The sequence below is a fragment of the Diabrotica undecimpunctata genome, chromosome 3 (genome assembly GCF_040954645.1).
Source record: "Diabrotica undecimpunctata isolate CICGRU chromosome 3, icDiaUnde3, whole genome shotgun sequence".
Lineage (NCBI taxonomy): Eukaryota > Metazoa > Arthropoda > Insecta > Coleoptera > Chrysomelidae > Diabrotica > Diabrotica undecimpunctata.
Window position 1 is genome coordinate 11,750,716 of NC_092805.1, and position 23,370 is coordinate 11,774,085.

The 23,370-nt window shown below is 31.9% G+C and overlaps 2 protein-coding genes across 4 annotated transcripts; one reads left to right on the forward strand and one right to left on the reverse strand.

Annotated features, from left to right (window-relative positions):
• Positions 1-3,642: 3,642 nt before the first annotated feature.
• Positions 3,643-11,385, reverse strand: Ak3 (Adenylate kinase 3). Its single transcript, XM_072525261.1, has 4 exons — positions 10,651-11,385; positions 10,442-10,561; positions 5,303-5,475; positions 3,643-4,005 (listed from the first exon to the last, which is right to left on the reverse strand). Exons 1-4 carry the CDS (start codon positions 10,793-10,795, stop codon positions 3,799-3,801), a joined length of 645 nt encoding a protein of 214 aa, XP_072381362.1. The 5' UTR covers positions 10,796-11,385; the 3' UTR covers positions 3,643-3,798.
• A 169-nt stretch (positions 11,386-11,554) lies between these two features.
• On the forward strand, positions 11,555-22,041 carry LOC140436439 (uncharacterized). Of its 3 annotated transcripts, none has more exons than XM_072525264.1 (4): positions 11,555-11,766; positions 12,220-12,496; positions 13,427-13,608; positions 20,444-22,041. In XM_072525264.1, exon 4 carries the CDS (start codon positions 20,464-20,466, stop codon positions 21,580-21,582), a length of 1,119 nt encoding a protein of 372 aa, XP_072381365.1. In that variant the 5' UTR covers positions 11,555-11,766; positions 12,220-12,496; positions 13,427-13,608; positions 20,444-20,463; the 3' UTR covers positions 21,583-22,041. The 3 variants fall into 3 exon arrangements, with proteins under 3 accessions (XP_072381365.1, XP_072381364.1, XP_072381363.1); XM_072525263.1 differs by having other exon boundaries at positions 13,442-13,608; XM_072525262.1 differs by lacking the exon at positions 13,427-13,608.
• The last annotated feature ends 1,329 nt before the right edge of the window (positions 22,042-23,370 follow it).

Sequence of the window (23,370 nt, forward strand, 5' to 3'; positions counted from 1 at the left end):
TTGGTCTCCCCTCCATATTTGACGCCCATTGCCCATTGGTGAGACGATTAGTTCCGATCAGAGATATTTTACATATCTCTGGTTCCGATCCTAATATAAGAAACTAGAGGTGGTTCGTTGACATTTTAAATATACAAATAGTACTTACATTTACATTACACATTATTAAATCGCGAATCGTCTAAATTGACATTTAAAAACTTTAAATGTCATTTAAAAAGTTTTTCCACTTTTCTTGTTAGCCGTATTCTTTTATTTAAATTAAACCAGATTTTAAACATGTTTTCACAAGGAACAGATTTTGTTACAATACTACAATATTTTATGAATATAGTGGTTAAGTTAGGATACACATGGCGATGGTTTTTCCACCACTGTAATGGACAGTTCCAATCTCCGTTCGAATTTTTTTGTGGGTATATATCATCAGACAAATACATGTCGACTTCTTTTATATCTCTCGATACAGATGTATGTTTAGATGAGTCATGTCCAATTCATCAAAAATACATCATAGATTTAAGTCATCTTTATCAGTTTCTTTTTCTTGTACTGGTTGATTTTCAATAGTACAATCTTCTTTTTCTTTTTTTATAGAAGTAACCAGCTTCTTAACTCTTTCTTTTGTTTTTTTACCTTCATTTTTATTAGAAAATCCCTGCATTTTAAATTATTATTTGTCATTTTTGAATCTACGGTTTCTCACTGGTAAGCCAACTAGTTGATGGTTGATTCAAAAAAACTACGTTTTAAAGAGAGGAGCAACGAACACTTTACGTCGACGAGGACGATTAGTTGATCTGAGAGACTACTACAAAACTAAAAATAACTCTTTCGGGACAGTGGACAGTCGAGCTATCAGTTAACGTTGAAAATAAAATAACTAGGTATTCGGATTATTGAATGAGTTTCGATTTACGATTGATCTGCATTTTCGAAGGTGATGGATACTTCCATTAATAAAAATATTAGTTTAGAGTAAAAGAAACAAATAGATATGGATTTACTAAACCTATGCAAAGACTCGTTTCATCCGTTTTCCATAGTTGAAGAACGAGCTTTTAAAAAGTTTGCAGGGTGGATTCCTGGATATAAACCACCAACAAGAAAAACTTTGTAAGGTTCATTACTTTAGGAATTTAACAGAAAATTTAGAATTTAAAACGGTTTTATTAGGCTGCTGCCATTATTCAGAATTCAGAAAACATCGCATTTGAAATTAGTGAAATTATTAATAAGTGGGGTCTAAAACCAAAAGTACATTTTGCAGTAACTGATAATGCCTCAAATATGGTCAAAGCTATTAAATATGTTTTGGAATGAAAACATTTAAATTGTTTTGCTCATACGTTAAATTTATTGGTGGAGGACGCACTTAAATGCTGTCGTGTACAAATAGATGAAATAAAAAGTCTTTTTTCGACAATTCGGCAAAAAACACATTTTAAAAAAAGTACCTTATCTTCAAAAATGCTTTTAAATATCAATCACAACATAACAAAGTTCCCAAACGGCCAATCCAAGACGTGGAAACTAGGTAGAACTTCACCTATTACATGTTAAAAAGAATGATCGAGTTAGAAGAGGCAATCCGTTCCACATTGGTATTAGTTAATACAGACTTAGACCAAATCTAAATAATGAAGACTGGATTATTTGTTCTCAACTTTCCCAAATTTTACGGCCTTTTAAAGAAATAACAAGTACAATGAGTGGCCAAAAATACTTGAAGAGTAGTTCAGTGATTGTTATGGTACGCTGCCTGCAAGAATCTTGCAATAAAATTTTAGCAAACGATAACCTTACATCCATAGTATCCGACGTAGTACAATTACTAATATCGGGTTTAGCAAAAAGTGGCACATTGTCATTATATACATTTATGGATTCACGATTTAAAGTGCAGGGATTTTCTGATAAAAATGAAGCTAAAAACACAAAAGAAAGAGTTAAGAAGCTGGTTACTTCTATAATTAAAGAACAAGAAGATTGTACTAATGAAAATCAACCAGTACAAGAAAAAGAAACCGATAAAGATGACGTAAGTATTTTTGATCAATTAATTGTACATGACTCATCTAAACGTACACCTGTATCGAGAGTCCATTACAATGGTGGAAAAACCATCACCATGTATATCCGAACTTAACCACTATATTCATAAAATATTGTGAAAAATGTTCAAAATTTGATTTAATTTTAAATAAAAGAAGAATACGGTTAACAAGAAGTAAAGTAGAAAAACTTATGTTTTTAAATGTCAATTTAGACGATTCGCGATTTAATAATAACGTGTAATGTAAATGTACGATTTACTATTTGTATTGTTTACTTTATTTTTCAAGTTATAATAAATATATCCTTCATTCGTTTCTTTCACTTCAATAAATATACACATAAACGATAATATCCATTATGTTTGTTTATTTGAAACTACTGGTAACAATCAACTAGTTACTTGTTTACGAAAAACGATTCAATTTCGTTAACGATAAAAATGTCAACGTCCCACCTCTAGTTTCTTATTTATCGCATGTGGAATACCGGTTTTGAAGTTGCTGAAATGGTATTGCTGGTGCAACGCGACGTTGCCAAATAATTTTGTATGAAGCTTTTTTTATTGTTGGCGTTATAATGCCGTTTATTATTTTTATTGGAAATAAGGCATAATGTGACTTTAAAATAAGCTTATTTTGATGTTTAGATTTTTAATTCGGAAATCGTACTTAAAATACGAAACATTAATAAATTTTATTTATATAAAACGATTTCCGAAGTGGAAATCAAAATGTTAAATAACACTTATTGTAAAGTAAAATTGTGGCATATTTTCAATAAAAAACAGTAAGCTGCTATTTAAATCCATTTCGCCCAAATTTTATTATCTTAGAACATTGTTCAAATGCTAAAAAGACAACAGGTCAAATGAAACCAATAAGTTTGGCAACGTTAAATTTCCCCTTTTTTATTTCCACTCATGTATTTTCGGTGATATTTAAAGGGCGGACCTAATATACCTCTCTTTTTAAACAGGTGTTTCTCACTCCATCTCACATAAGGTCCATACCGACCATAAACTTTTACCTACACTGTATATAAATTCTTCCAATTTTAAATGTATGAAAAATGTGAGTTTGATAAACTACGTTATGAACGTAGTGATCCTGCAGTGGGATCTTGTACTATAGGGAATCTGGAATGTATCGTTTCAAAAACAAAATATGATTGACTCATTGGTTGAAATGTCAGTAGTTCAGATGGCGTTTGGATTTTTAATCTAAACTAACATAAAGCTTTAAATTATTTTGTATTAAATTCTACCTTAAAAATATTATTAAAATTAAATAGATTAATATGTAATTAATACATTATTATTAAATAAACATATCGTTTCTAGAAACAAAATATGATTGAAATATCAAATGGTGGTAGTTCAGATTTCTTTCCTAGATGGCGTCGTTAGTTTACTGGACAAACGGTGTGACTTGTCATCATAGCCTTTTATATAGATAGATAATAATAATATTGACTATACAGCGTTGCCGGTACGGCCACTGGTTATATATGAAAGGTTAAGGCTTAGTGCTTAACAACAGATGAGCACAATTAATAAAGATATAATATAAATAAAACACATGAAGATATATTGTGAACATTTTTACTACTATAAAAGATACAGAACTGAACATATAAAATAACATTTAATATATAAAAAAATTATAAAAATATAACAAATATGTTGACTTCAGTGTTACTAGTTTATAAACTATTTTAAATTTTCCGTTTTTCTTGTGTTGTTTATAAAACTTTGCTTAAGTAGCTAATCACTTTTGGAGAAATTTCATCAGAAGTTTCTCCGGCGAAGTCTCTTAAAATCTGCTTCTCTTTATAAAATTCTATTACAGGTCTAGTTAATTCATCGTATAATTCTAATCTCTTCTTAACTATTTCCGGTGTGTCGTCGCCTCTTTTTGTTAAGGGCTCGCCAGTGATATCATCTTTACCCTAGAAAAAGTTGAGACAGAATTATGAAACTTCAAAACACACGAATTTAAAGAACAACAGAAGATTTTTAGGTTATTAGCGTTTCTACAGTTTCAGATTGGATTAAAATGAAAAGCAAATTTGAGTAACATTCTTCGAAAATGTCAAACAAGAAAACTATGAAACTAAGTCAAAATAAGAAGGTAAATGAAGCTGCGTATTTGTGGTTTACACAACAAAGAACCATAGGAGTAGCATTATTTGGACCAATAATTCAAAAGTAGGCAAAAATGTTATCTGAAATGTTGGGTGATGAAGGTGAAGGATTTAAAGCAAGTTCAGGTGGCTAGACAAATGGAAAAATAGGTATGCTTTTCGTCAAGGAAATTTATGCGGAGAAAAGCTATCTGCTGACCATGATGCTGTAAATATTTTTAAAACTTAAGTAGATGTGTCATTGGCAAACTACACTAAAGATCAAATTTACAAAGCAGATGAGACTGGATTACATTTCAAAATGCTGCCCAAAAAATCACTTGCATCAAAACATGAACAGTGCACCGGGCCTAAAAATGAATAAACAAGGAATAACAGTTCAATTATTGAGGCTCACCAATTGAGGCCTATATGGTTGGGAAATTAAAAAAACTAAGAGCTCTAAAAGATGGTTTCAGAAAAAGCACTTCCAGTTTTTTATTGAAGCCAAAAAAGCTCATGGATGTCGACTATTTTATTTTTAGAATGGTTCAAAAATTAATTCGTCCCAAGTGTAAAATCCTTTTTAAAATCAAAAAATTATCCCTTCAAAGCATTGTTGCTTGTTGACAATGCGCCAACTCATCCTCAAAACCTAGAAAATGATGCCATAGTTGTCAGATTTTTGCCACCAAATGTCACGAGCTTAATTCAGCTGTTAGACCAGGGAGTAATAGAGAAATTCAAGAGATATTATAGAGGAGCATTCTTAAGGCATCTGTTATTACAGGAGACAAATGAATCTCTGAAATCGCTGATTACCTCAAAAATTTGTAGAAGAATCTTTTCAAATGTGAGACAATCTGTGGCTAATGGATTAATTTTGGAGCAAAACTTCTCTATGCACACCCACACAGAAGTTCTCAGAAGATTGATAGATAGAAGTGGCACCACAATAAGGAAAATGTCTACAAATAAAGTAGGGTCTAAAATGGTACCTATAAAACTAGGAAATATACTACTGAAACAAGAAAACTATGAAAGAAGTGTAAATATTTTATAGAAAGGAGAATTATCCTGCCTTTACAGTAGTACAGTAATTATCCAAGTTTGAGATACTTACAGGAACTTTAGGTTTATTAAATGTATCATTATAAACTCGACCACTTGGCAGATGTACCCATCTTCCTGTCACTCTACTGACTATCACTTCAGTTGGTACAACTAAATTTATAGCTAGGTCTAATTTTTCGACTTCCCAGAATGCTTTAGCTTGAGATAATGTCCTTGGAAAACCTAGAAAATATATGTACTACTATAAACAATTATAATAAAAGTCACAGTAAACTTAAGTTGTATTTAACAGTAAAGCCTGATACAAATGTTTTATAATTCTCATTTTAATAAAAATTCATATACATATCGATCATCCGGAAGAAGAGGGTTATATCTCGAAAAATGTCAATTGTTGTTTTTTTATCTCAATGTACCTAAAATGTACTGTAGTTTTAAGGGAAAGAAGGGTACAAGTGAGTTTGCACGTAAACGCCACGAGATGGAAGTTGTAACTATACTGCATTTACATAGATGGCGCTACGATTCAAGGTTCCATTTTGGTTTGTTACTGCCTTTGACAGTGTGTGCTTCAAGTTTGTTCACCAAGAAGGTTACATTTTGTGATATAACGAAAACCCGTGTACGCTGAAGATTAAAAAAAGGTGCATTTTGTGTTGTAACCATTTTTATTAAGAGTAAGTAGACACTTTTATAAGTTATAGTTAAGGATTAAGGTGACAATTCGAAATGGAACAAAACATGTAATTACATTCCGCTTCAAGAGGGTTACATCTGTAAATGTAACTTTCTTAAATACACTAATTGTAAGCAGTATTGTTTGTTTTTTTTTGGATTTAATTATATTTTGAGATGTAACCCTATTGACCAAAATATAGTTATGAAAAATGGTAGTTTGTTTAAATAAGTAATTTACTTATACAAATAAAATTGTATTCTCAAAAATTGCGGCAGTAAGCTTAATTACTTTTCTTTATTGCATCTTAGTATTCGTTGGTAAAAAACCTACAGTTACCTAAATCTAAAAAAAAGAAAAGTAGAAAATCGCCAATCTGAAAACATTAAACCAACTAGAAAGATAATTACAAACCCGGATACATGGAAAAAAGTAGAAAACAAAAAACTGCGAAATAGTGGCCAAGAGTATACTTATATGCATGTGAATAAATCGATAGATGGCAAAACCGTAAAAAGTAAAGTAACTAAGGAAAAGAGATCCATCTTGCCACTTTGTGGCTTAAAATGCAAGTTAAAATGTTCGGAAAAAATATTGCCGGGTCAGCGAGAAAAAAATTTTAACGACTATTGGAATATGCAAGATATTGAAAAGCAAAGGGAATTTATATTATCCAATACAAAAACTGCGTTAAAAACACCGCGTTATAAATACACGAATGCACAGAATCCGAGAAAACCGAATAACGCCAACTTTTTTTTAATTAATGGTAAAACAATTCGTGTTTGCAAACTTTTTTTCATGGCTACCTTAGCAATTAACCATAAAGCATTAGTACAGTTTTCAGAAAGCTGAATTTATGTGACAGCGGTAGGGTATTGGAAAAGGACCAAAGAGAAAGACATGGGAATCACTGTAAAATTAGTGAAAATGTAAAAAATAATGACAATGTAAGGAATCAAATCAACAGTATCAAACGCATTGAAAGCCATTACTGTAGGGCCACCACCAGTAAGGAATGTATCAATGGAAGTAAAACGATTGCAGACTTGCACAGAGATTATACCAAACAATGTAATGAGTAGAACCTTCCCTGTGCTAACTTTGTCATTTACAGTAAAATATTTAATGAAGAATTTAATTTAGCTTTACATTTACCCAAAAAAGATCAGTGTGAAGACTGTGTACAGTATAGAAATTGTAATGATGAGCACAAACAGGATATGGAAGAAAAATATAACAAACATATAAAAGAGAAGGATTTAAGTAGGAAAGAAAAGGAAAAAGATAAGGACAGTGATGACAAAACTAAAGTAGTGGTATTTGATTTGCAGGCAGTGTTGCCGTGTCCAATCGGAGACGCTTCGTGTTTTTATTATGTGTCCAAACATAAGGTATTTAACTTTACTTTATACGATATAAAATGCCACGAAGGCTCATGTTTTATGTGGCATGAAGGGGAGGCTACATTGGTACATGTATTTTAAATTATCTTTAAGATTTGGCCGAACACAATAAGGATGAACTTGACATTATATTTTATTCCGATAATTGTGTTGAGCAAAATAAAAACTGGTTCATAATAGCTATGTTTATCTACGCAATCACGCACTTGAACATTAACTCTATAACGCACAAATTTTTTATATCTGGCCACTCACAAAATGAAGGGGATAGTATGCATGCTCTAATAGAGGAGATTAAAAAATTTAGAAAATCAGCTCCTATATTTTCCCCAGATCAATATGCGTGCATAATTAGGATTTAAAAAAAAGAAAGGTACAGCGTATAAACTAAAGGAATTATGTCACACTGACATTTACGATCTTAAAGCTTTAACAGCGGAACTATTTGTCAACCTACCTAATGATGTAAAACTGAATAATATCAAAATGTATAAGTTGGAAAAAACTCACCCTGGGATTTTTGTTTATAAAACCTCCTTTGAACAATCCGATTATAATGAGGTACAAATTATAAATTCAGAAAACAAATTAATGTTAATAAAATCGAGCTCAAGAAAGCATTATCTGCAAAACCTAGTATAACTGATGCAAAAAAGGGATTGTTATCATTAATTGAAAAAGAACATTGCGTACCACTTTATTATACTAATTTTTACAAAAATCAATATAACATTATCTTTATTTTTAGAAAATAATATACATTCCGTGAACATAAAATTATTTAAAAAAAACAGTGTCACAAACGAAAATATTATTTACTTATTCCTAACCGTTACATATACAAATAGTCCTCCACAGAATATGGCTCAAGAGCTACCAGTAATTTAAATATTTGATGTTTATACAAACTTAATCTTTCCTCCCTTTTAATAGGTTCAGGCAGTTTATTAAACAATTTGATGCAGCAATAAAGAGCGTTTTTTTCTGTTATACTTAACCTGTGTATTGGAATTTTATAATTATATAACCTGGTATTTACTATACTATTGGGCTCAAAGTTCCTAAAGAGTATTTTATTCTTATATAGAAACAGTAAGCATTCATTCAGTAAAAATTCTAAAAATTTAAAAAACAAAATGAGTGGAATTGATGAAATACCCACTAAAATCCTTAAACTTTGTATAAAGGAGATAGTGAATCCTCTCACTACAATCATAAATAATTCACTAAAATCTGGTGTATTTCCTGAATGCCTGAAAACTGCCATAGTAACACCTGTTTACAAAAAGGGTGATCCTAAATTAATTAATAACTATAGACCAATTAGCCTTCTATGTTCCTTTTCAAAAATCTTAGAAATGACTATGTATAGGCAGATAACAGAATTTTTAACAAAATGTCATATTATTAGTGCAAATCAGCATGGTTATCAACAGGGAAAATCAACTCAGACTGCGATTTTTCAATTTGTCTGGAATATTTTGAAATGTACTGAGATTGGTCATATGGCTTTGGGTCTCTTTTTGGACCTATCAAAGGCATATGACTGTTTAGTGCATGACCTATTATTTGATAAATTGGAGAAATATGGTATATGTGGACCAGCATTGAACTGGTTTAAGTCCTACTTGGCAAATAGGAGACATTTAGTAAAAATACATAAAAACACTGAAATAGGCATTTCATCTGAAAGCACTATCAATATTGGAGTACCACAAGGAAGTGTGATTGGTCCTTTACTGTTTGTGATCTATATCAATGATCTTCATGGTCTAGTGGCTAATACTACTTCCAGCATAACAAATTATGCAGATGATACAAACATTTTAGTCAGTGGTAAAGACATGTCTGTTCTAAGCGTTAATGCTAGTTTAGAGTTCCAGAAAGCTAAAGACTGGTTTTCTATGAATAGGTTGGTTTTAAATCAAAATAAAACAGATCTTCTTTTGTTTAAGACAAATTATGCACATTCAGATATGCCAAACAGTATTATTGTAAATAATGACACTTTAAATATTAGCAGCAGTACCAAATTTTTAGGATTATATATTGACAGTTTTTTATGTTGGGATAAACATGTTGACTAGTTATGTATGTCTTTGAGTAAGGTGATTTACAGCTTTAGAGTTCTAAAAAAATACATGAATAGTAACTCGTTAAAAACAGTGTATCATGCTAATTTTGAAGCAAAATTTAGATATGGTCTAATAAATTTTGGCCACAGTAGGGACATAAATAATGTATTTCTGGTTCAGAAAAAAATAATCAGAGTTATGTTTGACTTAAAAAGTAGGGAATCATGTAGAGGGCATTTTAGGAGTAATAATATTTTAACAGTTTACACTGTATTTATTCAATAATGATTACTGTTTCTATATAAGAATAAAATACTCTTTGAGCCCAATAGTATAGTAAATACCAGGTTATATAATTATAAAATTCCAATACACAGGTTAAGTATAACAGAAAAAAACGCTCTTTATTACTGCATCAAATTGTTTAATAAACTGCCTGAACCTATTAAAAGGGAGGAAAGATTAAGTTTGTATAAATATTTAAATTACTGGTAGCTCTTGAGCTATATTCTGTGGAGGACTATTTGTATATGTAACGGTTAGGAATAAGTAAATAATATTTTCGTTTGTGACACTGTTTTTTTTTTAATAATTTTATGTTCACGGAATGTATATTATTTTCTAAAAATAAAGATATTGTTATATTGTTAAAGTACTTATAAAATCTTAACTACAAAATGAAAATGGTAACTTGACACTCTGTAATTTAAATAAAATAAATCTCTTTATTTCAAATAAAACTTAAACTGACTCTCCTGAAAAATATTCTTTTTTGAGATGTAACCCTCTTCCTCCGGATGAACGATATAGTAAATACTATCTAGGTACCAGGGAAAATTATTGTTTCTTTAGGTTAGGTTAGATTATGACAAATTTATATAAAAAAGTAGTAGATACAGATAGAAAGAGCAGGATAATTTTCAAAGCACAAACGATTTTTGCACACTGAAAGCGGAATACATTGTCATTTTAAACCCATATACTACAAAAGTTCCGAAACTGAACAGAGAAAAAACTAAAGGAATACTTACCATCAAGTAACCAGATGTTACTTGATAAATTATTTAGTTCAGACAATATAAATTTAATCATAACATCATCAGCAACCAGTTTTCCAGCGTTAATAAATTTTTCGGCTTCTAAACCAATAGCTGCAAAACACTTCTATGAGTACTTATAAACAGAATAAAATGATTTTACAGAAAAAAGTATTTCAGTTAATTGGATTTATTGTACTTACCAGATTTCTTTTGAATATGTTGTCTTAGTTGATCCCCACTTGACAAGTATCCTAAATTAAATGCATTTAAAATTCGACTGGAAATTGTGCCTTTTCCAGAACCTGGGGCACCTAATATCACAGATTTAAATATTTTGCAAGTCATTTTTTAAATTTTGAGCTTAGTTACATAGAACTATAAAGCTAATTGATTGAGTGTGGCTTACACTTGAAAATATAATTCGCTCTAATTAAGATCTTTATCAATAAGTCCACAGTTCAAGCCAAGCATACATTATAAAAAATATATTCGAGTTCACGTTCGAAACACGTAGGTTAGAATACACTTACACTATAGACATATACAATATACAATACATAATACATATTGTATTTGTGTTCCATCGAGTTATGTTGTGTTCTAACGTTGGGATGGTGTATTCTGTGAGTAAATTTGAAATAATTGAATCTATTCTTCAACTAAGTACGAATAAAATAGTGCATATTATGTCTATGGTTGCCGTATATAAATTAAACCGGGTTAATTTTTCTATGCACAACAGATAAAATGTCACTGAACAACACTGGTTCCGTTTAAAACATGGATGATTCCGTCTGCGCGAACGAGATGAATACGTGCGAATGTGCCTACTTATCTTGTCAAGCAGAGTGGGAGTTCTGATTGTTTATTATTCTGTGACTTAACGGACTCAACATCATCGAACAAAAAGACAAACGACAAACTGTCTTCTTTTTGCTCGATGCTCAACACTCTCGACATGCTCTTGACCCATGGTACAATGAATACACTCATAACACACTCTCGACTGCTCTTAACCACCTCTCTCACGACCACATTGAGTTGAATTGACATGACAAAGTAATTGTCATGTCAAGTCAAAATAATAATTTGGACGAAGTTCGGTGGACGAACCGTCCGTGAACTCAACCAACTCCTTGTCTAAGGTCCGCTTGCCATTTTACCATTTTATTTAGCCATTATTATGCTAATTTCAGTAGCAGTCTGTGGTAGCAGTACTGAATGAGTACTGATCACTGATCTACTGATTCCCAGTACTAAAAACAACTAAAAATATTAGTTGCGCGCGTTGATTTAGTATGAAAAATTAGAAAAATGTGAGTTTGTGTTTTTTTGCAACTATCTTAATTTTAATTAGCATGTAGGCATGCTTTTTACTAATTTTTTATTGATAACTTAACAATGAAGTTTGTTTTATGTGTTCAGAGTAAACAAAACACACAGGAAGATAATTATGGTGAAAAAGTTAAAATTATGTGTAGTAGCTTTAACTGTAATAATGATGCTTAAAAAATCATACACTTCTTAAAAAAAACGTATGCGGAAAAAAATTGATCGAGAGTAGAGGGTTATGCAAAGGAATATTAAATAAGTTGAATTATTAGTAGAAGACCTTTTGGCATATAAAACCTTTTTACGAATGAATAATAATTGGCTAAAACAATTGTTACTATCAGGGTTATATCATGTTATTTATGTTCATGTTTTGTCTGTAACTCTGTAATGTTATCTAAGTGCGTTTCCTTATATAATTTCTATATTGATTTTAGCTTCTGTTTAAAATTGTTATTGGGATACATAAAATCAAGTGTAATAAAATGGAAGGAAAACAAGAAATTATCGAGGAAACATATAAAGTAGAAATAGAGTATGAAGAATTGGATGATGCTGTGTTAGATGGCTTTAAATTTGAAATTCAGGAGGAATCCAATAGGCAAAGTACACATGACAGATATTTAGACTTGAAGAAATGTCCCATAGATACTGAAATAGAACAACATGGATATAAACCTAACTCATTTGAAGAAAACCAAAAAACTGAAAAAGGTTAGTAACAATAAAGTTTCCCCATAATAATTTATAAGTATAAATAAGAATAGACAAGCCTAGAAAACTTTAGTTACAGCACCCTCCCACTTTTAACATTTCTTTAAAATAAGACAGGATATTCAATTTACTGACACCACACTCAAATTTTGTTAAGTAAGAAATCTGGAGTAAAGCATTTTTTTCACTTTATTTACAGCATTGTCCCACTTTTAACATTTCTTTAAAATAAGACCTATATGATATAGAACATTCAATTTATAGACACCAAACTCAAATCTTGTTAAGTAAGGAATCTGTAGTGAAGTATTCTATTCTTGGTTTGACTCATCTTTACTAGAAAATTTTAGATAATGTGACAAGGCAGTATACTTGGACCACATTTTAAAGCATTATTAATTTTAAAATTATTTCCCTTTTTCCTAGTTCTAAGGCAAAACCTATCAATTTCACAACCCAATGAAAGACCATCAATAAAATTTTACTTCTCACATTTGTTCTTATATTTAAATTTCAATTTTTTGCATTTAATTAAATTCTAATGGTTCTCATAAATGTTATGTTTCTTTTGAGTCTGTTCAGTAACAGAAATCAGTTAAAAAAAAGGTTACTTTTATTCATTTTGTATAAAAGTTAATTTTAAAGTTGAAAGACTAATTTTAAAATGTTCTAATACAAATTTAAAGTCAAACTGTTTTTCAAAAAGTATATAATTTAACAGTGAAAACGATAAAAATATTCTTAGACTGTTATGTTTTTTCAATTTTTGTTTATTTTTGATGATTTGATCAAAAATACACAAAAAAAAATGACAAAAATGGTGTATGTCATTAAAGCAATAACCAAAAGAATGCAAGTCGAAAATAAAATTATGTAACTACCACTACTAAACATAGCAATAATTGTCTTTTTTATATTATTTTTTCTTAGAAAATTTTGTTGCAGTCTGTTTCTTCTTTACAACAGTAACTTTTGTCCCTTGTTCGTTCCATTGTGTTGTGAGCGAGGCTATCGAAAAAATGTTTGGCAGCATTGGATGCTAGATGGTTGCTAGAAAGTGGACTAGAAGATCTAGAGTCAAAAATTGATAAGCTGGATAGCTATAAATAATGGTAGGGTTATTTTGAGAATAATTTTTTTAAAAATGATTTGAAAAGTCGTTTGTATCCAGACGCCAATCACGCCAGCCAAAATGAACATAATTATGATCAGAATTTATTTTTATATTGTAATTTGGGACCAGTAAAATACAATTGAAGACTACAGGGGAAAAACGCTGTAAGTCAATTTTTAAAATTTTTGGAAAACGCGATTTTTACATTCAAAACTTCATAATTCATAAATAAACATGCTAAAACACTATTGTATTGAGTATTTGACAACTCATATATACAGAGTATGATATTATAAAATTGAAATTGTCATGTACAGTAGGTAACAAGAGAAATTAAAAAAAAAACAACCAAAGGTCTGGAGGAAAAAGGCAAAAATGCTGTAATTGACAAAATAATATAATATGAATTCAACGAAAGAAAAAAATAAACAGAACTAGACTTGTTTAACTTAACTAAAGCTAAAAACATTAATATTATCTTTTAAATGAATCGATAACATTGTAAAATTCTTAAGATAAAAAATAAGTCAAATTTTTGTTAGCTGATCAAAATACATTCTTCCTTTTTCTGAACAAAATTTTTTTAAAACTTGGAGATCTTTGTATTTTGCCATTGGAATGGGCAGTGACTCAGTATAGGATCAAGAAGGAAAAACGAATTCTTTTCCAGTATACGGTGGTTCCCTACCAGTCACTTTTTTGTTAATGACAGCCGAAACCATTGTTCCATTGTAGGTGTCTCTGAAATAAATTAGTCTGGGATGTTGCTTTGAAATGCTTAATTCTCTTATTGGTCTAGTTTTAAAAGGTGCTTTTGTAACATACATAGGTGCAAGAAAAGTGTCCCAGCTACGCACCAAGTAGTTATCAACCACTTCTACTTTATAAGGCACAGGTTTTTGACGAGCCAATCGTAACACTGCTTCCCAATCTTCTGGGGTTTCTGCTGCACTTTTTTGATTAACGATACCAAAATCTTTATCCGTCTCCATGTAAGAGTGACCTCTTATAGGAAAGGTCACTGAAATAGAGTCAAATCTGTTTATTTTATGGACTAAATAATGTAGAAACCGGAATACCGTCCAATTTTTATTTTGGCCCCCACACGAATCACAGAAAATCACTAAGTTACGAACTTCAGGAGGAAGCTGGATTGTCACATAGTCATACAGAAATGAGCAAACTTCATTAGCACCCTTTCGAGCTACTGTCTCAGGGTACGAGTACATAACAACATCATTATCACTAAGTCGATGGATATTAAAGGAGTAGAAAGACAACTGCCTTTTATAATACACGTCGTTACTCGTAATATTAGGCATTGGAAGGTTTTTATTATAGTCCATTGCTATGACTTCATATTCTCTTGAGGTCCTTGCTCGTAGTTTAGCTTTTGTTTTTCGTTTGTAAAATGTCTGTGCTTTCAGCAAGTGAAGTTTCTGCCCTGTTTTAAGTTTATTAATTAATTTTTCATCTTTACATTCCCTTATTTTTATTTTGGAAGCATCACAAATGCTGCAAGTGTCGGTTCTGGGATACCCAAAGGCGATATTAAAGCGTGTGTTGAATGTTTTTCTATATACTTCATAGCACACTGCTCTATTGGGATGTTTCTCAAGGAACATTTTGTACATCTTTTTAATGTTAAGTTCCTCTGGAAGGTACTTCCTGCTAGATTTTTTTAGGCTGTAGTGACTCATGCGTCCTTTGAATGATTTTATGTGATTTAAAATTAACTGCATAGTTTCTTCAGACAATTTATTGGGTCTTGAGCCATGTTTACCTCTATTGTCCTTGGCGGTTGTACCATGTTTTAGGGCTTTTTGTACAGTTTGTAATCTTCTCGTGGATATGCCATGAAGAGCAACAAAAGCTTTTTGACAAACCTGAACGTCTTTTGCAGGTGATGTATGCCCCTCATCATTAGTTACCGCAAGGCGAATTCTGTAATAAAAAGAGCCATCTCTTACGTTGCAATTCTCTTCATCTTTTCTTGGCCTTCTTTGAGTTACAGGAAGTATGGATATTAGACCACCCAAATACATACTTTGCTCGTCCCAATTCAGCATAGAATTAAAATTACGAATAATTGTATTTCTTTGTTCAACCGTTATATTTTCAAAACACTGGTAACGTTTACAACGGCAGTCCTCGCCTGTTTCGTGAGTTTGCACTTTTAGCGCTTTAGCTACATCACGTATTCGCCCAAAACTTTTTCGTTTTCTTGTAGTTTTTGACTGTAAAGCCTCTTCAATTTCGCTGTCCTCACTTTCCATATTAATAAACAATAGTTCAAACTCACCAAACGTTAAAAAACAAACTGTGATTATGATAATATTGATACTTAAATAAACAACTTGTATGAATGCTGAACACTGACTGTGATTTTCCGTTGTAAATTGTCCCTACGGACAGGCGCATTGAGCACTTAAATCTGACTTATAGCATTGTTGCCTAGTTTAACCTTGACTTGCAGCGCTCTTCTATTGTACAGCATTATTTTATTCGTTTGTAACGTTTGACTTATTGCACTTTTATTTTGTTTGATATTTGTGGATTGTACTACGTGTATCCAAGTAACGAAAAATGTATTCCTCAAGAAATCGATAAAAATTGACTTACAGCGTTTTTCCCCTGTAGTCTTCAATTGTAATTGGTCGCTATTCTAACTTATTTATAAATTCAATTGTTTTTGTGTTAAGAATCCTTTTCAAAATTATAGTAAAATTTCAGAGAAACATTTATTAGATAAGAACATTTTTATAATAATTTGTTTTGAAATATGTTAGCAGCAATTTTATTAACCAAAATTGACTCCAACCCATCCAAAACATTTATATATTTTTTCCAAACGAGTTAAAAGTACTTCTTTTTTCTTACTCTTCTATCCAAAGGTACAAAAGGTTTATTGAAGAATGAGAGATGTACAAATAATATAAAAAAAAAAAACGGGTGTGGCAGTACAGTGGGACTGCCGGTAGAAGTTACACTTCTATACACGCATTCGCTGTTACAAATTTATTGGGGAGTCAATCTGCACAATCATTACATATGTAATGCTATAGGTAAGACATAGCAGAAAGAGAAACAGAATTAATAACAACTTACTAACAATTAATAAACAACATTTGACCTGTAATAAAAGTATAGTAAATGAAGGATTGAATCAATATTTTGATGAAAATGTATATTTTTATTTTCATATATGTATGAAAGGAGTTGAATGCAAAATTTGTTTTACACATAGTCTGCAGTAAAATTCATTGTTCATTTTGTTATTAATATAAAAATACAATACAATACACTGCAACATAATTCAATATAATAATACAATACAAATTAAAATGCAATATTCATAAGTATTTAAAAATGACAATAATATACATAACTTTTCTACTTACGCATTTATGTTTAATTTACCATGTAATAATATTAATAAAAAAGTCCTCCCCGACTGGGAATCGAACCCCGGTCTCCCGCGTGACAGGCGGGGATACTGACTACATACTATTCTACCGAGGACATAACACAAACGTATTTCAAAATTGACAGTTCTGGGTCATACAGTGAATTATGAGAGGAAGCGAGAGAAAATATATCTTCTGTCTCTCTCTTACTCATTATCTTACATATGTAATGATTTCACAGATTCACTCCCATACAAATTTCCAACGTGGAGCGCGCGTATAGAAGTATAACTTCAATAAAATCAGTACAAATGACATAAAAACAAAATTCCTAGAACTAAATACTACTTACTATTTAACACAAGATTTTCAAATGTCAATGTGCGCTATTGTCCATCCAAGTTTCTAGCATGAAGATCCTGAATGTAGAGATGTGGCTACCTGGCTACCAAGAAACCTATGCGAAAACTTCTAAAACTTGCTGCTTTATACCAAAAGCGGAACAAATCTTTGTCAGATTTGATAGCATTGTATCAATCTATGTGGAATAAATCCTTGACGGATTTTTGAGAGCTCTGCAAACAGAGAAGATCCTGACCAAATTAACTTTGATTCTAGGTTGGTGCCAACTGTTTCGGGGAGTCTTATTTGGAACTAGATATCTCTTACGCTCACGAAACACTAAGCACTGTTGTCATTTACGTATTTACGTGTTTTGCGATGTTGGCAAATTATTGTCAAAAGTGGAGTTAAACACTAAGTTAAAAATATTTTTAAATGTTCAATTATTCGAACAATATCCATTTTTTCAGTAGTTTATAAATAGTCGACGTATTGTTTAAGAATTTATTACTTATGTTATGTTTTATGAAAAAATTTAAAAGAACTATCCTGCAATATTGAATATATTTGCTCTTATATCTTTTATGATACTCTGTCCAGACCGGTTTATACTTCTTGACCATTGTTTAATGAGTACAATATTTCATATTTTAGGAGAATTCTGGTATAGCCCAGAAATCCTAAACTGAGTCATTCTCACAATTCCGGTTAAAAAAGGTGACTCATAGAAGTTTCAACTTACTTACTTACTTACTAGCCAACGCCCACTCTTGGCATGTTAGCCATTTGGTGACGCGCTGACCAGTATAGACGAGCCGTTTCTCGTAGGCGATCTTCATCCTTCTCGGGTGGGTCTGTTTTCAGGCTGGGCACACTGGAAGGTGAGCAGCATCCATCTGGGGCTGATCACATAGTGGACAGTTGTCATTCTCGCGGACGCCGATGCGATGTAGATGGGAGGCCAGGTAGCCCCGTAGTTGTGCTGAACACGGCTACACTAATGGGTCTCGGCAAGTTGCGAGGGATTGGTGACTATTAGGTGGGCCCAAGATTTTCCAGCACCGGCTTGTATTTGCTGCTCTTTTATCTTCGCTTTGATTCCTCTTCTAATGGTGGACTTTGCTGATGTGTACAATTGGAAGCTAGGGGGCAGTGGAAGAGTAGTGCCTTCTTTTGCAAGTTCATCCGCCACTTCATTGCCTTCAACACCGACATGACTAGGGATCCATTGTAGAGTAATCAGCCACCATTTTTCCATCATTTCAGATGTTTTGGATGTACAAGGTCAAGTAGATGTGATATATACTGATTTTTCTAAATCGTTTAATAAGGTTGATCACAAATACCTTCTCTTTAAATTATCAAATTTGGGATTTGCTGGAAACATTTTAAAGTTACTGGAAAGCTATTTAATAGGTAGGAACCAATTTGTATCCTATAATGGGTTCATATCAGAATTAATCTGTACTACATCCGGTGTTGCACAGGGATCAAATTTAGGTCCATTCTTGTTCCTATTTTATATCAATGATTTATTTTTAGATATCAATAACAGAAAATTGTGTTTTGCGGATGATCTTAAAATATACTGTGAAATTAAAACAATTGCTAACTGTATAGATTTACAGAACGATCTAAATTATATAGATACTTGGTGTGTAAAAAACAAACTTTTTCTTAATGTCAATAAGTGTAAAGTAGTAAGTTACTCTAGAAGGGAAAATAAGGTTGATTTTAATTATGTAATTCAGGGGTCAGATCTTGAAAAATGTAATAGCATTAAAGATTTAGGAGTTATATTTGATTCAAAATTAACCTTTAACAACCATATTGAGCAAAAAGTATCCGATGCTATGAAAATGTACGGTTTTATCATCAGAAACTGTAGAAATTTTAGCGATATAAGACCGATTAAACTGCTGTATCTATCGCTGGTGCGAACAAAACTAGAATATTGTAGCTTAATTTGGTATCCCATTTATAAATGTTGTATGCAACAGATTGAAAAGGTACAACGGAAACTTTTAAAATATTTAGCTTTTTAAGGTTGATGGAGTATATCCTGTCCATGGTTATGATTACGATTTGTTATGTAACAGGTTTAATATTGTAAGTTTAGAGTTAAGAAGCTTAATAAAGCTATTATTTATTTATTTATCAAGTTCGATAGTTGGACGCGGCAAGATATTGTTTTGGCACAGTCGGTGTATCGATTTGTCGACAGGGCGAGGATTGCGGCTTGGCAGTCGATGAAGAAGGCAACTTTTAGGGGGTGTTGGAAATTCTCAAGATTTTTTGCAGCTTCGTGTATAGCAGCAATTTCGCCGTCGTAGTTGGTGAGAGGGGCACCCACAGCTATAGAGCCTTTGAAGAACGTTGAGACATATCCTGCTTCTGTTCTTCCCGAGTCCGGCATCGAGGATCCATCGCAGTAGATGTGGAGCCACTCGTGTGCTGGGTACTTGGTGTGTATCGTCTCTAGGGCGGCTTTCCTTAGGGCAATGTCTGACGATAAGTGCTTCGGGTCGTTATGGTTTTCAAGCAGTAATTCTGTGTTTGGTAGACAGCGGGCCAGTGTGGTTTGCGCTGGGAAGGGGGCGGCTTCCGACAGGACAATGTGGTATTTTTTCATGATTTGGTTTGCTACTGTAAGCGGAGTGGTTTGTGTTTTAAGACGTGAGGCTGCTTGTCTATATTCGTCCCATTTTTGTGGAAGTATTCGTCTTTGCCTTTCCCAGAAGGTTAACGCGTGTTGGTCTCTGCAGCATTGTATTGGTTCAATACCGGTCTGGGCTTCCATTGATGTAATCGGTGTTGATTTTGGAGCACCGGTGATGACGCGAAGGGCAGTGTTCTGGGCGACTACATCATAGAAGTTTCAAGGACATTGTTGTATCTTTGTGTGAACGACCGTCTTTACACACAATATTGAATGTTTTGTGATACACATTAAAAGACAAACGGGCTGACTATTACACATATAGAAGACAGAAACACAGGTTTCTAAAACATATTTATATCATCAACTATTTCTGCTGTCTTAAATTTGATTATGCTTTAATTTGATTTTTGAATTCATTTTAGACGAATACAAACTGGAAATTATGGAGACACTAACTGAAGATTCATCATACAAAGGAAGTTACACGAGTCAAACCTCTGAAGGAAAAACATTAAATAAAAATATGAAAGTTGCGACTGAACAAAAGCCTTACAAGTGTGAAATTTGTTTTAAGCAGTTTACTCGAGTATATAGTTTGAAAAGACATTTGAGAGTGCACAGTGGTGAAAAGACTTACAAGTGTGAAATTTGTTTTAAGCAGTTTACTCAAGTATATAGTTTGAAAATACATTTGAGAGTGCACACTGGAGAAAAGTCTTACAAGTGTGAAATTTGTTTTAAACAATTTAGTCAATCCGGTACTTTGAAAACACATTTGAGATTGCACACTGGAGCAAGACCTTATCAGTGTGAAATTTGTTTCAAGCAATTTAATCATGCAGGTGGTTTGAAAACACATTTGAAAGTACACACAGGGGAAAAACCTTACAAGTGTGAAATTTGTTTTAAGCAATTTAATCAATCTGGTTCTTTGAAAAGTCATTTGAGAGTGCACACTGGAGCAAGACCTTATCAGTGTGAAATTTGTTTCAAGCAATTTAATCATGCAGGTGGTTTGAAAACACATTTGAAAGTACACACAGGGGAAAAACCTTACAAGTGTGAAATTTGTTTTAAGCAATTTATTCAAGCCGTTGGTTTGAAAAATCATTTGACAGTGCACACTGGAGAAAAGTCTCACAAGTGTGAAATTTGCTTTAAGGGATTTCGTCAAGCCTGTAATTTGAAAACACATTTGAGAGTGCACACTGGAGCAAGACCTTATCAGTGTGAAATTTGTTTCAAGCAATTTAGTCAAACCGGTGCTTTGAAAATTCATTTGAGAGTGCACACTGGAGAAAAGTCTCACAAGTGTGAAATTTGTTTTAAGGGATTTAGTCACGCCGGTACTTTGAAAACACATTTGAGAGTGCACACTGGAGCAAGACCTTATCAGTGTGAAATTTGTTTCAAGCAATTTAGTCAAACCGGTGCTTTGAAAATTCATTTGAGAGTGCACACTGGAGAAAAGTCTTACAAGTGTGAAATTTGTTTCAAGCAATTTAGTCACGCAGGTAATTTGAAAACACATTTGGAAGTACACACAAGGGAAAAACCTTAAAAGTGTGAAATTTGTTTTAAACAGTTTTCTTACAAAAGTTCTTTCAAAAAACATTTGAGAGTACACGGTGGGAAAAAATCTTAAAAATGTGAAATTTGTTTTTAGCAATATAGTAATTGCATGTTATTTGAAAACACATTTGGAAGTGTACACTGGAGAAAAACCTTAAAGTGTGAAATTTGTTTTAAGCAGTTTATTCAAGTATGTGTCCCGAAAAGGCATTTACGAGTGCACACTGGAGCAAAACCTTACAAATGTGAAATTTGTTTTAAGCAATTTAATCGAGCTTTAATAAAAAAACATAACACAATGTATGTAACAACATAATATATATTAGCTATATATAATTAATTGATTTATTCTTAATTTTAACGTAGTATATGTACCTATCTTAAAATAATTTGATAACCTCTCAATATTTTTACTTGTTGGACTGTTTTTATTGAAATAAACCTTTTTTTTAATGTGCAATGTACATTATTTTTTACTCATACATATAATTCCTACACTTTCACCTACTTATATACATACCTCTAGACATGCATTTGTTGTGTTAGTACATAGAAATTGTTTTTTTTTAATCTGGTGAAATCTAGTGATTTTTGTCAACGAAATCTAGAAAGAAACTTTTATAAATACGACCTGAAAACACTGGGGCTATGTAGTCTGATGTAAGTAGAAGCAAAACGATGCAACCTGCCTGCAAAGCATCACGTAACTTATGCCTAGCTTCATACGACTATGTCTCCTCACTTAAAAGATACTGTCGCAGATTTAGGACGCATATGGAAGGATCTTTGTCATTTTTTGGTCTCGGCAAAGGTTACAAACAAGAAGCAGTTGTATCAAGATTGATCAAGTTGATCCAGATTTTAGTTCCTTATTTGCACCACTAGGGAGCTATTACTGCTTCTAAAATATGAAAGATTGGGGCAACAAATTCAAGTTTAGATATCTTCATATCGCACCCTCAGTGCAAGACTGCAGTAAGTCAGAATAAGTAAGTTTCGAGATAAAGATTTGTTTATTTTCGTACTAATATCGGTGAAATAAGACACAAGTTTTGAGAAAAATTATCATTTAATTATGATTTTGCATGCTTTTCAGCCTATATTACATTAACCAAAAATAGAAATTTAAATAAAATAATATTAATGCTAAAAAATTAGGAATTTCAAAGTTACAACACTTTTGCACGGAGAAAATTGTTAATCACTACACATTTAGTATTAGAATTTTAAGTTACAACACTTTTGCACGGAGAAAATTGTAAAAAGTGTAGAGTAAATTAATCTCCAACAACGATAGGAATAGTACTAAACATTATATTTAATGGTTTCCCAGAAATCACCTGGTAGATAAAGGGAAAGTAATTCCCGGGGTTTGGTATATACGTTTAATCCTCCATTTAAATGGGAATAAGCCACAATTAAAGGTTAAAATACGTTTATTGACGTTTCAATTTCCACTTCGGAAATCGTTCTCAAAATACAAACATTAGTAAATTAAACAAATTTTGTTTTTGTTACTTAGTGAAAAATTCTTCTAATAATTTAATTTTAAATTAAATTATTAAATTAAATTTAAAATATTTTAAATTAAATTTTAAGGCCATTAAATGTTAGAATAAGTGAACATCAATCCTATATTAAAAATAGAGAATTTGATAGATCTCAAATATGTAAACATGCATGGGTTAATGAACATAGGGTTCAATGGAATGATTCAAATTATAGTCCTAAAAGAAACGGATGGTAAAAAGAGAAAAATCAAAGAAGCGGCTCTAAT

Bases quoted from the DNA above. Each gene is read 5' to 3' on its own strand.
- Ak3 (XM_072525261.1), bottom strand. From the start codon at position 10,795: ATGACTTGCAAAATATTTAAATCTGTGATATTAGGTGCCCCAGGTTCT. The intron at 10,562-10,650 runs GTAAGTACAATA...AGTGTTTTGCAG, and splicing joins ACATATTCAAAAGAAATCTG to CTATTGGTTTAGAAGCCGAA. The intron at 5,476-10,441 runs GTAAGTATTCCT...TATATTTTCTAG, and splicing joins TAACATCTGGTTACTTGATG to GTTTTCCAAGGACATTATCT.
- LOC140436439 (XM_072525262.1), top strand. From the start codon at position 12,268: ATGGAAGGAAAACAAGAAATTATCGAGGAAACATATAAAGTAGAAATA. The intron at 12,497-20,443 runs GTTAGTAACAAT...AATTCATTTTAG, and splicing joins AAACCAAAAAACTGAAAAAG to ACGAATACAAACTGGAAATT.